General features: G+C 53.4%; 1 protein-coding gene across 1 annotated transcript in view; it reads left to right on the top strand.

The window, feature by feature from the left end:
* The first annotated feature begins 373 nt into the window (after positions 1–373).
* The window catches only part of LOC142486416 (cell adhesion molecule CEACAM4-like), a 67,764-nt gene continuing 51,029 nt past the window's right edge, over positions 374–17,108 (top strand). Inside the window, exons 1-2 of the mRNA XM_075585005.1 lie at positions 374–457; positions 11,187–11,534. Of these exons, the coding sequence (XP_075441120.1) occupies positions 403–457; positions 11,187–11,534 (403 nt within the window). The 5' untranslated portion in view covers positions 374–402. The remainder of the gene's footprint in view (positions 458–11,186; positions 11,535–17,108) is intronic.

Raw genomic sequence — 17,108 nt, 5'->3', positions numbered from 1 at the left:
TTGGGGGGCACGGAGGGGCGGCGGGGGGGTTTGGGGGCACGGAGGGGCGGCGGGGGGGGTTTGGGGGCACGGAGGGGCGGCGGCGGGGGGGGGTTGGGGGCACAGAGGGGCGGCGGCGGGGGGGTTTGGGGGCACGGAGGGGCGGCGGGGGGGTTTGGAGGGGCGGCGGGGGGGGGGGGGTTTGGGGGCACGGAGGGGCGGCGGGGGGGGGGGGTTTGGGGGCACAGAGGGGCGGCGGGGGGGGTTTGGGGGCACGGAGGGGGGGGTTTGGGGGCACGGCCAGAGAGGGGTGTGGGCAGAGACTTTTGTCTGGCTTCCCCTTTTACTTGACGTGACTCCTCTTGCTGTGCTTCCTCCAGTGATTCCTAGGCTGAATTTAGGAGGAGCCCCCCTAACACAGAGATGTTCCGGTGCCCGGGACACTGCTGTCCCCTCCGCAGGGTTCTTCTCCTGACAGGTAAGAAGGGGCAGGGGACACTGGGGGAAGGTGTGTGTGTGTGTGTGTGTGTGTGTCTGTACGCTGTGTTACACAGGTAGGTTAGTGCTCACTGCCTCTGTGTGTGTGTGTGTGTGTGTGTGTGTGTGTGTGTGTGTGTGTCTGTACGCTGTGTTATACAGGTAGGTTAGTGCTCACTGCCTCTGTGTGTGTGTGTGTGTGTGTGTGTGTGTCTCTGTACGCTGTGTTATACAGGTAGGTTAGTGCTCACTGCCTCTGTGTGTGTGTGTGTGTGTGTGTGTGTGTGTGTGTGTGAGTCTGTACGCTGTGTTATACAGGTAGGTTAGTGCTCACTGCCTCTGTGTGTGTGTGTGTGTGTGTGTGTGTGTGTGTGTGTCTGTACGCTGTGTTATACAGGTAGGTTAGTGCTCACTGCGTCTGTGTGTGTGTGTGTGTGTGTGTGTGTCTCTGTATGCTGTGTTATACAGGTAGGTTAGTGCTCACTGCCTCTGTGTGTGTGTGTGTGTGTGTGTGTCTCTGTACGCTGTGTTATACGGGTAGGTTAGTGCTCACTGCCTCTGTGTGTGTGTGTGTGTGTGTGTGTGTGTGTGTGTCTCTGTACGCTGTGTTATACAGGTAGGTTAGTGCTCACTGCCTCTGTGTGTGTGTGTGTCTCTGTACGCTGTGTTATACAGGTAGGTTAGTGCTCACTGCCTCTGTGTGTGTGTGTGTGTGTGTCTCTGTACGCTGTGTTATACAGGTAGGTTAGTGCTCACTGCCTCTGTGTGTGTGTGTGTGTGTGTGTCTGTACGCTGTGTTATACAGGTAGGTTAGTGCTCACTGCCTCTGTGTGTGTGTGTGTGTGTGTGTGTGTGTGTGTGTGTCTCTGTACGCTGTGTTATACAGCTAGGTTAGTGCTCACTGCCTGTGTGTGTGTGGTGTGTGTGTGTGTGTGTGTGTGTGTGTGTGTGTGTGTGTGTGTGTGTGTGTGTGTGTGTGTGTGTGTGTGTGTGTGTGTGTGTGTGTGTGTGTAAGACTAAACCAAGTGGGCGCAGAAAGGAAGGAGCAGATAAGATAATAGTACAGGCTGAAAAAAAACCTGAAATGCATGCTTGCTAATGCAAGAAGCCTGACAGATAAAATGGGGGAGCTTGAATTAATAGCTGCAAGGGAGCAGTATGATATCATAGGCATTACTGACACATGGTGGGATGAAACTCATGACTGGACAGTTAATTTAGAGGGTTATTCTCTTTTTCGGAAGGACCGAACAAATAGAAAGGGAGGTGGAGTATGTTTATATGTTAAACCGGATCTAAAACCTATTATAAGGGAAGATGTCTCAAACATTTTTATTGTTTTCTGACAGGGGTACATTCACATCACATGGTTGTTTATAGACATTAAACTTAGTTAACATATACATTTAAAAGTGAACAACCCGAAGCATCTCAAAGTTGATTGATCAAGAAGAGTCGATCTGCCCCTAGTATTTTGAAACCTCCTATGCATTTAGATTCTATTATGTAGATCCCGTCCGGGAGAAGTAACAGTTATAGGAGGATCTTAGATCCAACCCCTTATATTAGTACTGTAAAGGATAGGCAGAGAGAGAGAGGGGGAGAAGAGAGAAGAACAGAAGAAGAGGGGAGAGAGGGGATAGGAACGGGGAAACCATATCTCATTTTTAATCTCTTTAATTATAAGGCCACTGTGCCCAAACTTTCTCATATTGTACTATATTCTGTTTCAGGAGCGCCGATAGGTATTCCATAAGCTTGACCTCGCTTACCTTGCGAAGGACCATTTGCTTCGAAGGGGGTTTAATCTTTTTCCAATTAGCTGCTATTGAGCAGCGAGCCGCAGTCAGGATGAACGAAGCCAATTTTTTAAGAGGGACAGAGATATCTTCAATGGGTTTCGCGAGTAGGCATATTAGCGGGTCCATCCGGATCTCAACTCCTACCGTCTCCTCAACCAATGAGCATATCATATTCCAGAAAGTCTGGATCTTTGGGCATGTCCACCATATATGCACCATATCTCCTCTCTGGCCGCACCCCCTCCAACAGAGGTCAGACAGGCCAGGGAAGATCCGGCTCAGCCTACTCGGGATTAAGTACCATTGAAATAGAATTTTATATATATTTTCCTTAGTAGTAGTGCAAATAGAAGTTTTGGCTGCTGCTTCCCAAATATCCTCCCATTCATCTCTGTCTATATCAAGATTGAGGTCTTCAGCCCATTTCATCATATAATTGTGGTTGACGGGACTCCTGGACCGTGCTAGCCCCGCGTAAATCTCTGAGATCAGACCCTTCCGGTATGTGCCCACCATACACATCTTTTCAAAAGACGTTGGACCTTCAAATTTGGATGTTTGGGAAATTGTTAGGAGAAAGTGTCTGATCTGAAGATAACCATAAAGTGGGAGTTTCAAGGGGAGGCATTTCTCCTGTAAATCAAGTAACAGAATAATAGTCCCTTTGTCTATTAGATCTCTTGCTGATTTCATATTAGCCAAACTAAATGCTTTAAGGTTCCCTGGGACACAACCCGGAGGGAATTCTGGGTTACCAAAAATGGGAGTGAGTATGGAGGGTGAAGACGTCAGTTTATATTTTTTTCTTGTTTTTGTCCAAATTTTCCACGTGCATCTCATTGCTCCCAGGCCTGTTCTGTCCGATAGTATCTTCTCTGATATTATCTTCTCTGATATTATCTTCTCTGAAAAGCTGAGGTATTAAACAAATTCTTTGCCTCTGTGTTTACCAGGGAAGAATCAAGTTCAATAGTAGTGCCGCAGGAGGAAGCCACAACCTCCATATTAATGATCAATTGGTTAACTGAGGAAGAAGTTCATAAGCGACTTGAAAAAATTTAAGTAAATAAGGAACCAGGCCCCAATGGCATACATCCCAGAGTTCTCAAGGAGTTAAGCTCAGTAATAGCAAAACCATTATATTTAATATTAAAGGACTCAATTTCCACAGGCTCAGTACCACAAGATTGGCGTAAAGCAGATGTGGTGCCTATATTTAAAAAGGGAGCTAGATCACACCCAGGGAATTACAGACCTGTAAGCCTGACTTCAATAGTAGGGAAACTACTTGAAGGTTTAATACGGGATAATATTCCGGAATACCTAATGGAAAATAAAATTAGTAGTAATAGTCAGCATGGATTTATGAAGGATAGATCTTGCCAAACTAACCTTATTTGTTTCTTTGAGGAGGTAAGTAGGAATTTAGACCAGGGTAATGCAGTTGATGTGGTCTACTTAGATTTTACAAAGGCTTTTGATACGGTTTCACACAAGAGGTTGGTGTACAAAATAAAGAAAATTGGACTCAGTAATAATATATGCACCTGGATTGAAAACTGGTTAAAGGACAGACAACAGAGGGCTGTCATAAATGGAACTTTTTCAGGTTGGGCTAAAGTCGTGAGTGGAGTACCTCAGGGATCGGTACTGGGACCCCTGCTTTTTAACTTGTTTATTAATGACCTTGAGGTTGGGATCGAGAGCAAAGTCTCCATCTTTGCTGATGATACTAAATTGTGTAAGGTAATAGAATCAGAGCAGGATGTAATTTCTCTTCAGAAGGAGAGATAGAGACTGGAAACGTGGGCAGGTAAATGGCAGATGAGGTTTAATACAGATAAATGTAAGGTTATGCATTTGGGATGCAAGAATAAAAAGGCGACTTACAAATTAAATGGAGATATATTGGGGGAATCCTTGATGGAGAAGGATTTAGGAGTGCTTGTAGACAGCAGGCTTAGCAATAGTGCCCAATGTCATGCAGTAGCTGCAAAGGCAAACAAGATTTTATCTTGCATCAAACGGGCAATGGATGGAAGGGAAGTAAACATAATTATGCCCCTTTACAAAGCATTAGTAAGACCACACCTTGAATATGGAGTACAATTTTGGGCACCAATCCTAAGAAAAGACATTATGGAACTAGAGAGAGTGCAGAGAAGAGCCACCAAATTAATAAAGGGGATGGACATTCTAACTTATGAGGAGAGGCTAGCTAAATTAGATTTATTTACATTAGAAAAGAGGCGTCTAAGAGGGGATATGATAACTATATACAAATATATTCAGGGACAATACAAGGAGCTTTCAAAAGAACTATTCCTCCCATGGGCAGTACAAAGGACTCGGGGCCATCCCTTAAGGTTGGAGGAAAGGAAATTTCACCAGCAACAAAGGAAAGGGTTCTTTACAGTGAGGGCAGTTACAATGTGGAATTCATTACCCATAGAGACTGTGATGGCAGATACAATAGATTTGTTCAAAAAAAGGTTGGACATCTTTTTAGATGGGAAAGGTATACAGGGATATACCAAATAAGTATACATGGGAAGGATGTTGATCCAGGGATTAATCCGATTGCCAATTCTTGGAGTCAGGAAGGAATTAATTTTTCCCCTTAATGGGGTTTTTTGTTTGCCTTCCTCTGGATCAATAAGTAAGTATAGATATAGAATAAAGTATCTGTTGTCTAAATTTAGCATAGGTTGAAGTTGATGGACGTACGTCTTTTTTCAACCTCATCTACTATGTAACTATGTAACTATGTAACTATGTAACTATGTAACTATGTAACTATGTCTTGGAGTTTGATATGATGTATTGTTTACATGCTGCTATATTGTATCACGTTAACAGGTTAATGAGTTCTATTTATATTGACTGTTCACTATAGATTTGTGTATTTTTATGCTCCCGCAGATGATATTTATGTGTTATTGAATTTTTTGTATGTTGCTGGTCTTTTTTATTGCATTTTTACCTGTTCATTACCTCTTTGTGGATCTCTTCCCTCTGAGCATTACGCCCCTTTCCTGTGTTTCGTTTTCACAGGGGACTTGTGTCCTGGGGGGTTGTGTTACCTGGGCAGGTAGGCGGTGCTTCTGAGGGTGTAGACCATATAAGAGTGTGATTAAGACCAGTGAAACGACTCTTTGATACAGCGCACCACGCGAGAAACGCGTTCGAGGTTTCTCTTTTAAATAGTTAATGCCCCATTAATTTTTGTTATTTTTTCACTTGGCCTCCAGTTCTTGTTTTTTCATTGCTGTGTCCTCGTGTTTTTCTTCTGCTTACCTGTTCCTCAGTGAGGATGTCTTGAGAGCGTCTGCAGGCGAGCGTCCGCAGGCGAGCGTCCGCAGGCGAGCGTCCGCAGGCGAGCGTCCGCAGGCGAGCGTCCGCAGGCAAGCGTTCTCACGCGAGCTTCCGCAGGCGAGCGTCCTCACGCGAGCGTCCGCAGGCAAGCGTCCTCACGCGAGCGTCCGCAGGCGAGCGTCCGCAGGCGAGCGTCCGCAGGCGAGCGTCCTCACGCGAGCTTCCGCAGGCGAGCGTCCGCAGGTGAGCGTCCTCACGCGAGCTTCCGCAGGCGAGCGTCCGCAGGCGAGCGTCCGCAGGCGAGCGTCCGCAGGCGAGCGTCCGCAGGCGTGCTCAGGAGTTGGATTTTTCAGCCGACAGTCAAAGCTGTTTTTCATCGCGCAGTCTGTTGAAAACATCCAATCAGCGCGAAGCAGCGTCAACGTCAAGGCGCCGTGACGTTGACGTCGGTGCGTCGCGGGCTATTGACGTCACTGCTCCGCCTCCCGATCGCGGGCGCTGGCTCGCCTGCATGTGCATGAAATCGCTCATGCTTGATCAGGTGAGCATCAGCGTCTGCGCGGCTCAGCGCTGCTCCACCTTCTATGGACGCAGCCTAAGAGAGATGCCTGCGCTCCCTGTATTAGAGAGATGCCTGCGCTCCCTGTATTAGAGAGATGCCTGCGCTCCCTGTATTAGAGCAATGCCTGCGCTCTCTGTATTAGAGAGACGCCTGCGCTCCCAGTATTAGCGAGATGCCTGAGCTCCCTGTATTAGAGAGGTGCCTGCGCTCCCTGTATTAGAGAGACGCCTGCGCTCCCTGTATTAGAGAGATGCCTGAGCTCCCTGTATTAGAGAGGTGTCTGCGCTCTCTGTATTAGAGAGGTGCCTGCGCTCCCTGTATTAGAGAGGTGCCTGCGCTCTCTGTATTAGAGAGGTGCCTGCGCTCCCTGTATCAGAGAGGTGCCTGCTCTCCCTGTATAAGAGAGGTGCCTGCGCTCCCTGTATCAGAGAGGTGCCTGCGCTCCCTGTATTAGAGAGGTGCCTGCGCTCTCTGTATTAGAGCGGTGCCTGCGCTCCCTGTATTAGAGAGATGCCTGCGCTCCCTGTATTAGAGAGATGCCTGCGCTCTCTGTATTAGAGAGGTGCCTGCGCTCCCTGTATTAGAGAGGGGCCTGCGCTCTCTGTATTAGAGAGATGCCTGCGCTCACTGTATCAGAGAGGTGCCTGCGCTCCCTGTATTAGAGAGGTGCCTGCGCTCCCTGTATTAGAGAGGTGCCTGCGCTCCCTGTATTAGAGAGGTGCCTGCGCTCCCTGTATTAGAGAGATGCTTGCGCTCTCTGTATTAGAGAGATGCCTGCGCTCCCTGTATCAGAGAGGTGCCTGCGCTCCCTGTATTAGAGAGGTGCCTGCGCTCCCTGTATTAGAGAGATGCTTGCGCTCTCTGTATTAGAGAGATGCCTGCGCTCCCTGTATTAGAGAGGTGCCTGCGCTCCCTGTATTAGAGAGGTGCCTGCGCTCTCTGTATTAGAGAGGTGCCTGCGCTCCCTGTATTAGAGAGGTGCCTGCGCTCACTGTATCAGAGAGATGCCTGCGCTCCCTGTATTAGAGAGGTGCCTGCGCTCCCTGTATTAGAGAGGTGCCTGTGCTCCCTGTATTAGAGAGGTGCCTGCGCTCCCTGTATTAGTTAGGTGCCTGCGCTCCCTGTATTAGAGAGGTGCCTGCGCTCCCTGTATTAGGGAGGTGCCTGTGCTCCCTGTATTAGGGAGGTGCCTGCGCTCCCTGTATAAGAGAGGTGCCTGCGCTCCCTGTATTAGAGAGGTGCCTGCGCTCCCTGTATTAGAGAGGTGCCTGCGCTCCCTGTATTAGAGAGGTGCCTGCGCTCCCTGTATTAGAGAGATGCCTGCGCTCCCTGTATTAGAGCGGTGCCTGCGCTCCCTGTATTAGAGAGGTGCCTGCGCTCCCTGTATTAGAGAGGTGCCTGCGCTCTCTGTATTAGAGCGGTGCCTGCGCTCTCTGTATTAGAGCGGTGCCTGCGCTCCCTGTATTAGAGCGGTGCCTGCGCTCTCTGTATTAGAGCGATGCCTGCGCTCTCTGTATTAGAGAGGTGCCTGCGCTCTCTGTATTAGAGCGGTGCCTGCGCTCTCTGTATTAGAGCGGTGCCTGCGCTCCCTGTATTAGAGAGGTGCCTGCGCTCTCTGTATTAGAGCGGTGCCTGCGCTCCCTGTATTAGAGAGGTGGCTGCGCTCCCTGTATTAGAGAGGTGCCTGCGCTCCCTGTATTAGAGCGGTGCCTGCGCTCCCTGTATTAGAGCGGTGCCTGCGCTCCCTGTATTAGAGAGGTGGCTGCGCTCCCTGTATTAGAGAGGTGCCTGCGCTCCCTATATTAGAGAGATGCCTGCGCTCCCTGTATTAGAGAGGTGCCTGCGCTCCCTGTATTAGAGCGGTGCCTGCGCTCCCTGTATTAGAGAGGTGCCTGCGCTCCCTGTATTAGAGAGGTGCCTGCGCTCCCTGTATTAGAGAGATGCCTGCACTCTCTGTATTAGAGCGGTGCCTGCGCTCCCTGTATTAGAGAGATGCCTGCACTCTCTGTATTAGAGAGATGCCTGCGCTCCCTGTTTTAGAGAGATGCCTGCGCTCCCTGTATTAGAGAGATGCCTGCGCTCCCTGTATTAGAGAGGTGCCTGCGCTCCCTGTATTAGAGCGGTGCCCGCGCTCCCTGTATTAGAGAGGTGGCTGCGCTCCCTGTATTAGAGAGGTGCCTGCGCTCCCTGTATTAGAGAGGTGGCTGCGCTCCCTGTATTAGAGAGGTGCCTGCGCTCCCTATATTAGAGAGATGCCTGCGCTCCCTGTATTAGAGCGGTGCCTGCGCTCCCTGTATTAGAGAGGTGCCTGCACTCTCTGTATTAGAGCGGTGCCTGCGCTCCCTGTATTAGAGAGGTGGCTGCGCTCCCTGTATTAGAGAGGTGCCTGCGCTCCCTATATTAGAGAGATGCCTGCGCTCCCTGTATTAGAGCGGTGCCTGCGCTCCCTGTATTAGAGAGGTGCCTGCGCTCCCTGTATTAGAGAGGTGCCTGCGCTCCCTGTATTAGAGAGGTGCCTGCGCTCCCTGTATTAGAGAGGTGCCTGCGCTCCCTGTATTAGAGAGATGCCTGCGCTCCCTGTATTAGAGAGATGCCTGCGCTCCCTGTATTAGAGAGATGCCTGCGCTCCCTGTATTAGAGCGGTGCCTGCGCTCCCTGTATTAGAGAGATGCCTGCGCTCCCTGTATTAGAGAGGTGCCTGCGCTCCCTGTATTAGAGAGGTGCCTGCGCTCTCTGTATTAGAGAGGTGCCTGCGCTCCCTGTATTAGAGAGGTGCCTGCGCTCCCTGTATTAGAGAGGTGCCTGCGCTCCCTGTATTAGAGAGGTGCCTGCGCTCCCTGTATTAGAGAGATGCCTGCGCTCCCTGTATTAGAGAGATGCCTGCGCTCCCTGTATTAGAGCGGTGCCTGCGCTCCCTGTTTTAGAGAGATGCCTGCGCTCCCTGTTTTAGAGAGATGCCTGCGCTCCCTGTATTAGAGAGGTGCCTGCGCTCCCTGTATTAGAGCGGTGCCTGCGCTCCCTGTATTAGAGAGGTGCCTGCGCTCCCTGTATTAGAGAGGTGCCTGCGCTCTCTGTATTAGAGAGATGCCTGCGCTCCCTGTATTAGAGCGGTGCCTGCGCTCCCTGTATTAGAGAGATGCCTGCGCTCCCTGTATTAGAGCGGTGCCTGCGCTCTCTGTATTAGAGAGGTGCCTGCGCTCTCTGTATTAGAGAGATGCCTGCGCTCCCTGTATTAGAGAGGTGCCTGCGCTCCCTGTATTAGAGAGATGCCTGCGCTCCCTGTATTAGAGAGGTGCCTGCGCTCCCTGTATTAGAGAGGTGCCTGCGCTCCCTGTATTAGAGCGGTGCCTGCGCTCCCTGTATTAGAGCGGTGCCTGCGCTCCCTGTATTAGAGAGGTGCCTGCGCTCCCTGTATTAGAGAGATGCCTGCGCTCCCTGTATTAGAGCGGTGCCTGCGCTCCCTGTATTAGAGACGTGCCTCCGCTCTCTGTATTAGAGAGGTGCCTGCGCTCCCTGTATTAGAGAGGTGCCTGCGCTCCCTGTATTAGAGCGGTGCCTGCGCTCTCTGTATTAGAGAGGTGCCTGCGCTCTCTGTATTAGAGCGGTGCCTGCGCTCCCTGTATTAGAGACGTGCCTCCGCTCTCTGTATTAGAGAGGTGCCTGCGCTCCCTGTATTAGAGAGGTGCCTGCGCTCCCTGTATTAGAGCGGTGCCTGCGCTCCCTGTATTAGAGAGGTGCCTGCGCTCTCTGTATTAGAGCGGTGCCTGCGCTCTCTGTATTAGAGAGATGCCTGCGCTCCCTGTATTAGAGAGGTGCCTGCGCTCTCTGTATTAGAGAGGTGCCTGCGCTCCCTGTATTAGAGCGGTGCCTGCGCTCCCTGTATTAGAGCGGTGCCCGCGCTCCTCACGCTCCTGTCTCTCTTGCAGTTCTCCTCAGTCTGTGGATGGAGGTGCCTGCGCTCCCTGTATTAGAGAGGTGCCTGCGCTCTCTGTATTAGAGAGGTGCCTGCGCTCCCTGTATTAGAGAGGTGCCTGCGCTCCCTGTATTAGAGCGGTGCCTGCGCTCTCTGTGTTAGAGAGGTGCCTGCGCTCTCTGTATTAGAGCGGTGCCTGCGCTCCCTGTATTAGAGAGATGCCTGCGCTCCCTGTATTAGAGAGATGCCTGCACTCTCTGTATTAGAGAGATGCCTGCGCTCCCTGTATTAGAGAGATGGCTGCGCTCCCTGTATTAGAGAGATGCCTGCGTTCCCTGTATTAGAGCGGTGCCTGCGCTCCCTGTATTAGAGAGGTGCCTGCGCTCTCTGTATTAGAGCGGTGCCTGCGCTCCCTGTATTAGAGAGGTGCCTGCGCTCCCTGTATTAGAGAGATGCCTGCGCTCCCTGTGTTAGAGAGGTGCCTGCGCTCTCTGTATTAGAGAGGTGCCTGCGCTCCCTGTATTAGAGACGTGCCTGCGCTCTCTGTATTAGAGAGGTGCCTGCGCTCCCTGTATTAGAGCGATGCCTGCGCTCCTTGTATTAGAGAGGTGCCTGCGCTCTCTGTATTAGAGCGATGCCTGCGCTCCCTGTATTAGAGAGGTGCCTGCGCTCTCTGTATTAGAGAGGTGCCTGCGCTCCCTGTATTAGAGCGGTGCCTGCGCTCTCTGTATTAGAGAGGTGCCTGCGCTCTCTGTATTAGAGAGGTGCCTGCGCTCCCTGTATTAGAGCGGTGCCTGCGCTCCCTGTATTAGAGCGGTGCCTGCGCTCTCTGTATTAGAGCGGTGCCCGCGCTCCCTGTATTAGAGAGATGCCAGCGCTCCCTGTATTAGAGAGGTGCCTGCGCTCCCTGTATTAGAGCAGTGCCTGCGCTCCCTGTATTAGAGAGGTGCCTGCGCTCCCTGTATTAGAGCGGTGCCTGCGCTCTCTGTATTAGAGAGGTGCCTGCGCTCTCTGTATTAGAGAGGTGCCTGCGCTCCCTGTATTAGAGAGGTGCCTGCGCTCCCTGTATTAGAGCGGTGCCTGCACTCTCTGTATTAGAGCGGTGCCCGCGCTCCTCACACTCCTGTCTCTCTTGCAGTTCTCCTCAGTCTGTGGATGGAGGTGACCAGTGGATTCGTTATTCAGCGGATCCCTGAGAGTCCGGCGGTCGGACAGAATGTCACCCTGAAGGTCACCGGGGTCACTGGGACAATACAAGGCTTTTCCTGGTATAAAGGGTCCGGCACGGACTCTCGGAACCAAATCCTCTTCTACAGCCCGAGTACTAATACACAGGTACCGGGGCCACAGTACTTCTCCCGGGCGTCACCGCTCCCAGACGGGTCGTTACAGATCTCTGACCTCGTTACCTCAGACCGGGGTAATTACACCGTGCAGATACAGACGGATACTCAGCTACAATACACAGTGTCCCTGCCTCTGCCTGGTGAGTATTGAGTAACCGTGTTACGTGAGTAACCTTCCCTACCCGGCTGTAAGGGAGTTTACAACGGGTGTGTGTGGGGTATGTGTGTGCTCGCGCGCTGAATGGTGTGTGTGTGTGGGGGGTATGTGTGTGCTCGCGCGCTGAATGGTGTGTGTGTGTGGGGTATGTGTGTGCTCGCGCGCTGGATGGTGTGTGTGTGTGTGTGGGGTATGTGTGCGCTCGCGCGCTGGATGGTGTGTGTGTGTGTGGGGTATGTGTGTGCTCGCGCGCTGAATGGTGTGTGTGTGTGGGGGGTATGTGTGTGCTCGCGCGCTGGATGGTGTGTGTGTGTGGGGTATGTGTGTGCTCGCGCGCTGGATGGTGTGTGTGTGTGGGGTATGTGTGTGCTCGCGCGCTGGATGGTGTGTGTGTGTGGGGTATGTGTGTGCTCGCGCGCTGGATGGTGTGTGTGTGTGGGGTATGTGTGTGCTCGCGCGCTGGATGGTGTGTGTGTGGGGTATGTGTGTGCTCGCGCGCTGGATGGTGTGTGTGTGTGTGGGGTATGTGTGTGCTCGCGCGCTGAATGGTGTGTGTGTGTGGGGGGTATGTGTGTGCTCGCGCGCTGGATGGTGTGTGTGTGTGGGGTATGTGTGTGCTCGCGCGCTGGATGGTGTGTGTGTGTGGGGTATGTGTGTGCTCGCGCGCTGGATGGTGTGTGTGTGTGGGGTATGTGTGTGCTCGCGCGCTGGATGGTGTGTGTGTGTGGGGTATGTGTGTGCTCGCGCGCTGGATGGTGTGTGTGTGGGGTATGTGTGTGCTCGCGCGCTGGATGGTGTGTGTGTGGGGTATGTGTGTGCTCGCGCGCTGGATGGTGTGTGTGTGTGTGTGGGGTGTGTGTGTGCTCGCGCGCTGGATGGTGTGTGTGGGGTATGTGTGTGCTCGCGCGCTGGATGGTGTGTGTGGGGTATGTGTGTGCTCGCGCGCTGGATGGTATGTGTGTGTGGGGTGTGTGTGTGCTCGCGCGCTGGATGGTATGTGTGTGCTCGCGCGCTGGATGGTGTGTGTGTGTGGGGTATGTGTGTGCTCGCGCGCTGGATGGTGTGTGTGTGGGGTATGTGTGTGCTCGCGCGCTGGATGGTGTGTGTGTGGGGTATGTGTGTGCTCGCGCGCTGGATGGTGTGTGTGTGTGTGTGTGGGGTACGTGTGTGCTCGCGCGCTGGATGGTGTGTGTGGGGTATGTGTGTGCTCGCGCGCTGGATGGTGTGTGTGTGTGGGGTGTGTGTGTGCTCGCGCGCTGGATGGTGTGTGTGTGTGGGGTATGTGTGTGCTCGCGCGCTGGATGGTGTGTGTGGGGTATGTGTGTGCTCGCGCGCTGGATGGTGTGTGTGTGTGTGGGGTATGTGTGTGCTCGCGCGCTGGATGGTGTGTGGGGGGTATGTGTGTGCTCGCGCGCTGGATGGTGTGTGTGTGTGTGTGGGGTATGTGTGTGCTCGCGCGCTGGATGGTGTGTGTGTGTGTGTGTGGGGTACGTGTGTGCTCGCGCGCTGGATGGTGTGTGTGGGGTATGTGTGTGCTCGCGCGTTGGATGGTGTGTGTGGGGTATGTGTGTGCTCGCGCGCTGGATGGTGTGTGTGTGTGGGGTGTGTGTGTGCTCGCGCGCTGGATGGTGTGTGTGTGTGGGGTATGTGTGTGCTCGCGCGCTGGATGGTGTGTGTGGGGTATGTGTGTGCTCGCGCGCTGGATGGTGTGTGTGTGTGGGGTGTGTGTGTGCTCGCGCGCTGGATGGTGTGTGTGTGTGGGGTATGTGTGTGCTCGCGCGCTGGATGGTGTGTGTGTGGGGTATGTGTGTGCTCGCGCGCTGGATGGTGTGTGTGTGGGGTATGTGTGTGCTCGCGCGCTGGATGGTGTGTGTGTGTGTGTGTGGGGTACGTGTGTGCTCGCGCGCTGGATGGTGTGTGTGGGGTATGTGTGTGCTCGCGCGTTGGATGGTGTGTGTGGGGTATGTGTGTGCTCGCGCGCTGGATGGTGTGTGTGTGTGGGGTGTGTGTGTGCTCGCGCGCTGGATGGTGTGTGTGTGTGGGGTATGTGTGTGCTCGCGCGTTGGATGGTGTGTGTGGGGTATGTGTGTGCTCGCGCGCTGGATGGTGTGTGTGTGTGGGGTATGTGTGTGCTCGCGCGCTGGATGGTGTGTGTGTGTGGGGTATGTGTGTGCTCGCGCGCTGGATGGTGTGTGTGGGGTATGTGTGTGCTCGCGCGCTGGATGGTGTGTGTGTGTGTGTGGGGTATGTGTGTGCTCGCGCGCTGGATGGTGTGTGTGTGTGTGTGGGGTATGTGTGTGCTCGCGCGCTGGATGGTGTGTGTGTGTGTGTGGGGTATGTGTGTGCTCGCGCGCTGGATGGTGTGTGTGTGTGGGGTGTGTGTGTGCTCGCGCGCTGGATGGTGTGTGTGTGGGGTATGTGTGTGCTCGCGCGCTGGATGGTGTGTGTGTGTGTGTGTGGGGTACGTGTGTGCTCGCGCGCTGGATGGTGTGTGTGGGGTATGTGTGTGCTCGCGCGCTGGATGGTGTGTGTGGGGTATGTGTGTGCTCGCGCGCTGGATGGTGTGTGTGTGTGGGGTGTGTGTGTGCTCGCGCGCTGGATGGTGTGTGTGTGTGGGGTATGTGTGTGCTCGCGCGCTGGATGGTGTGTGTGGGGTATGTGTGTGCTCGCGCGCTGGATGGTGTGTGTGTGTGTGTGGGGTATGTGTGTGCTCGCGCGCTGGATGGTGTGTGTGTGTGTGTGGGGTATGTGTGTGCTCGCGCGCTGGATGGTGTGTGTGTGTGTGTGGGGTATGTGTGTGCTCGCGCGCTGGATGGTGTGTGTGTGAGGCATGGGCGTCGACCTGACCCTTTTGACCGGTCTTATTAACTGTGGGTAAGTTGGCTATTCGTGGGTTGTTTTGTTCCCACGAGGGGGATTAGATCCACATGTTAAAGATAGCTTTGGCCAGTCTATAACTGTGGCTCCCCAGGTATCCCCAGGGTGATTCCTGAATTTTGATCCATGATGTAAAGATGCCAGACTTTGTTCCAGCACAGCAGCAACCAGTCCAGGAGTGAAGGGGTTAATAACAACATAACCACAGGCCTTTTAAAACCAAGGTTGTATTTCTGGCACTTGCAAGCAAAGGACAATTTCTTTCATTCCCTTATTCCAGTAAGTGTTGTTTTCAAGTGTATTCTGCAGATGTCGTGTGTTTGTCTATTAAGGAAATAAATCACAATTTATTTTGCAACTTGTTCTGTTCAATCAAGGACCCAGAAATATAAATGTGTTGATAAAAGTTGGTGTCATCGTGACAGGCTTTTAAAAAACTGGTGGCAGCGGTGGGATACTGATTGAACCTATATTGCAGTTTCCTGCAGGCTCTGTAATATAGTGAGGACCTTGTAGCTTGCAAGCTCCTCAGACAAGTAGCAACTGACACACACTTCTAAAGAGCACGAGAGACTTCCCTGTTCCCTTCACCCATACTCCGAAGGCACCATGAGCGATCGCTCAGGAAGGTTCAGGTCGTGGACCAGAGAGAAAGTCGTGGAGAGATGTGCGGGGTATGGCTTACCGACAGATGGGCGGTCGAAGGCACAACTGGAAGAGGATTTTGAGCATCATGAGGACCGCAGGGTCCTACCAGAGGGGCAAGTCCCCGTAGCTGCTGTGTTGGCAGAAGCTATTCAGCCCGGAGTGCAGGAGGACATGAGGAGAGTGCTAGTGACCCCCCGGTCGTGGGTGGCTTGGCGCCAGGGGTTGCGGACGAGGTAGCAGCTGCGGCTGCCTAGCATGCCGTCCCAGGGCTCACTGCACTTCTGGCTACATGGGGAACGGGTGTTAGCACTGCGGAGCGGGTACAGCTCCTGACAGCAGTGCTCGGAAGAACCCACAACTCCTACCTTGCAAACGGGGAACAAGGTCTTTCCCGGGCGGATCATCACAGCTTCAGCAAGTTCATGGATGGCACAGATGACCTCGATGCGTTCCTGAATGACTTCGAGACGCAGTGTTCCCGGTTCCGAATTCCAAGGAGGGACTGGGTGGTCAGACTGCGACCACTGTTATCTGGCAAATTGAAACGGACTGTGATGGGTATTCCACGCGTGGATAAAGATGAATACGGTCATGTGAAAAGCAAGCTGCTAACCCAGAATGCCCTGACCCCAGAATCTTACAGGGGCAAGTTCCGGACAGGGGTAGTACTCCCCGGATAGTCATACAGCACCTATTCCGGTAGGATGGCTTTGCACGGGACTCAGTGGGTGGAGGGGAATGGGGTTACAACATTCCATACCCTGCTGGACTTATTCTTTCAAGAGCAGCTGCTGCAGCAGCTTCCCACAGATGTGAGGGGATGGGTCTATGACCATAAACCTCAGACCTATGAGGATGCAGCGAGAATGGCAGATGAGTATGTGGCCAGCCGAGTCGCAATGAAGGACCCTGTAGCACCCAATGGAGCGGGCCGTGCGGCCATGGGCGCTAAGACTACCCCTCCGTGGACACCAGCCTGCGGCAGCAAACAGCGCACCCAAGGCTGCAGAGTTCAAGCATGAGAGGCGGTGTTATTCCTGCATAAAAGTTGGACATCTCAGGCCAGATTGTCCGGACCGGTCCAAGGGACCCCATCAGGGGCAACGCTCACCAGCTGTGAGGCCAGTCGCCCGTGTGGGACTGGCACACACAGAGGAGCCAAGTACAGCCGTGAAACCAGCCCACAGAGGGATGCCCAGTGGAGAGACTGCACTTGCCACCTCGGGACCAGCAGCGGAGAGCGGGGGACATCAGGTTGCTCCAGTCGGGATGCAGCCCAACGATGTCCGGCAGAAGCATCTGCGGAAGGTGACCATCGGAGACCAGCGGGCGAACGGCTTGCTAGACTCCGGTGCCACCGTGACTCTGGTTCACCCTGATATAGTGCGGCCAGAGGATTTGCTCCCGGGCACCGGGATGCAAGTGACCATGCCAGACGGAGGTCCGCGGTCACTCCAGGTTGCCCGGGTCTTTTTGGACTGGGGTGCCGGACGTGGCATGAGGGAGGTTGGGTTTTTGCCTGGGTTAGATGCAGAGGTCTTGCTGGGTAACGACCTAGGACACGTTACCTGTGTTTTTACCACTGAGGTGGCGCCTGTTGCAGCGATCACCAGGAGCCAGTCAGCAAGGATCGCAGCAGAACCAGCCCCTGTCCCCCTGCATTTGGGACCTACAGTTCCAGTAGTCTCTGCAGAGACCAGACAGGTAAGCCAGACTCAGTCGCTTTCTGACACTGACTTACTGTTCCCTGTACCTGTTCCCTGTCCCCCTGACTCAGATGTGACCGAGGGTGGCCAGAGTTAGGTGCCCAGTTTAGGGATGCGGTGCGATCTGATCCCAGCTTGGAGGGCATGAGACTGCGGGCGTCCGAGTCTAAGCCAAGCAAGGGGTCTGATTACTTCTTGTGGCCCCGCGGGCTCCTATACAGAGAGCAAGGGACCACCGGGTTAGATGAGGTATGGGCGGGGAAGAGACAGCTAGTGGTACCCCGGGAGTATAGGCTGCAGTTGTTGTGGGTAGCACCAGCGCACGA

The sequence above is a fragment of the Ascaphus truei genome, unplaced genomic scaffold, assembly GCF_040206685.1.
Source record: "Ascaphus truei isolate aAscTru1 unplaced genomic scaffold, aAscTru1.hap1 HAP1_SCAFFOLD_851, whole genome shotgun sequence".
Taxonomy (NCBI): Eukaryota; Metazoa; Chordata; class Amphibia; order Anura; family Ascaphidae; genus Ascaphus; species Ascaphus truei.
Note: the sequence above shows the minus strand (reverse complement) of the source record. Positions and strands in the feature narration are given on the sequence as shown.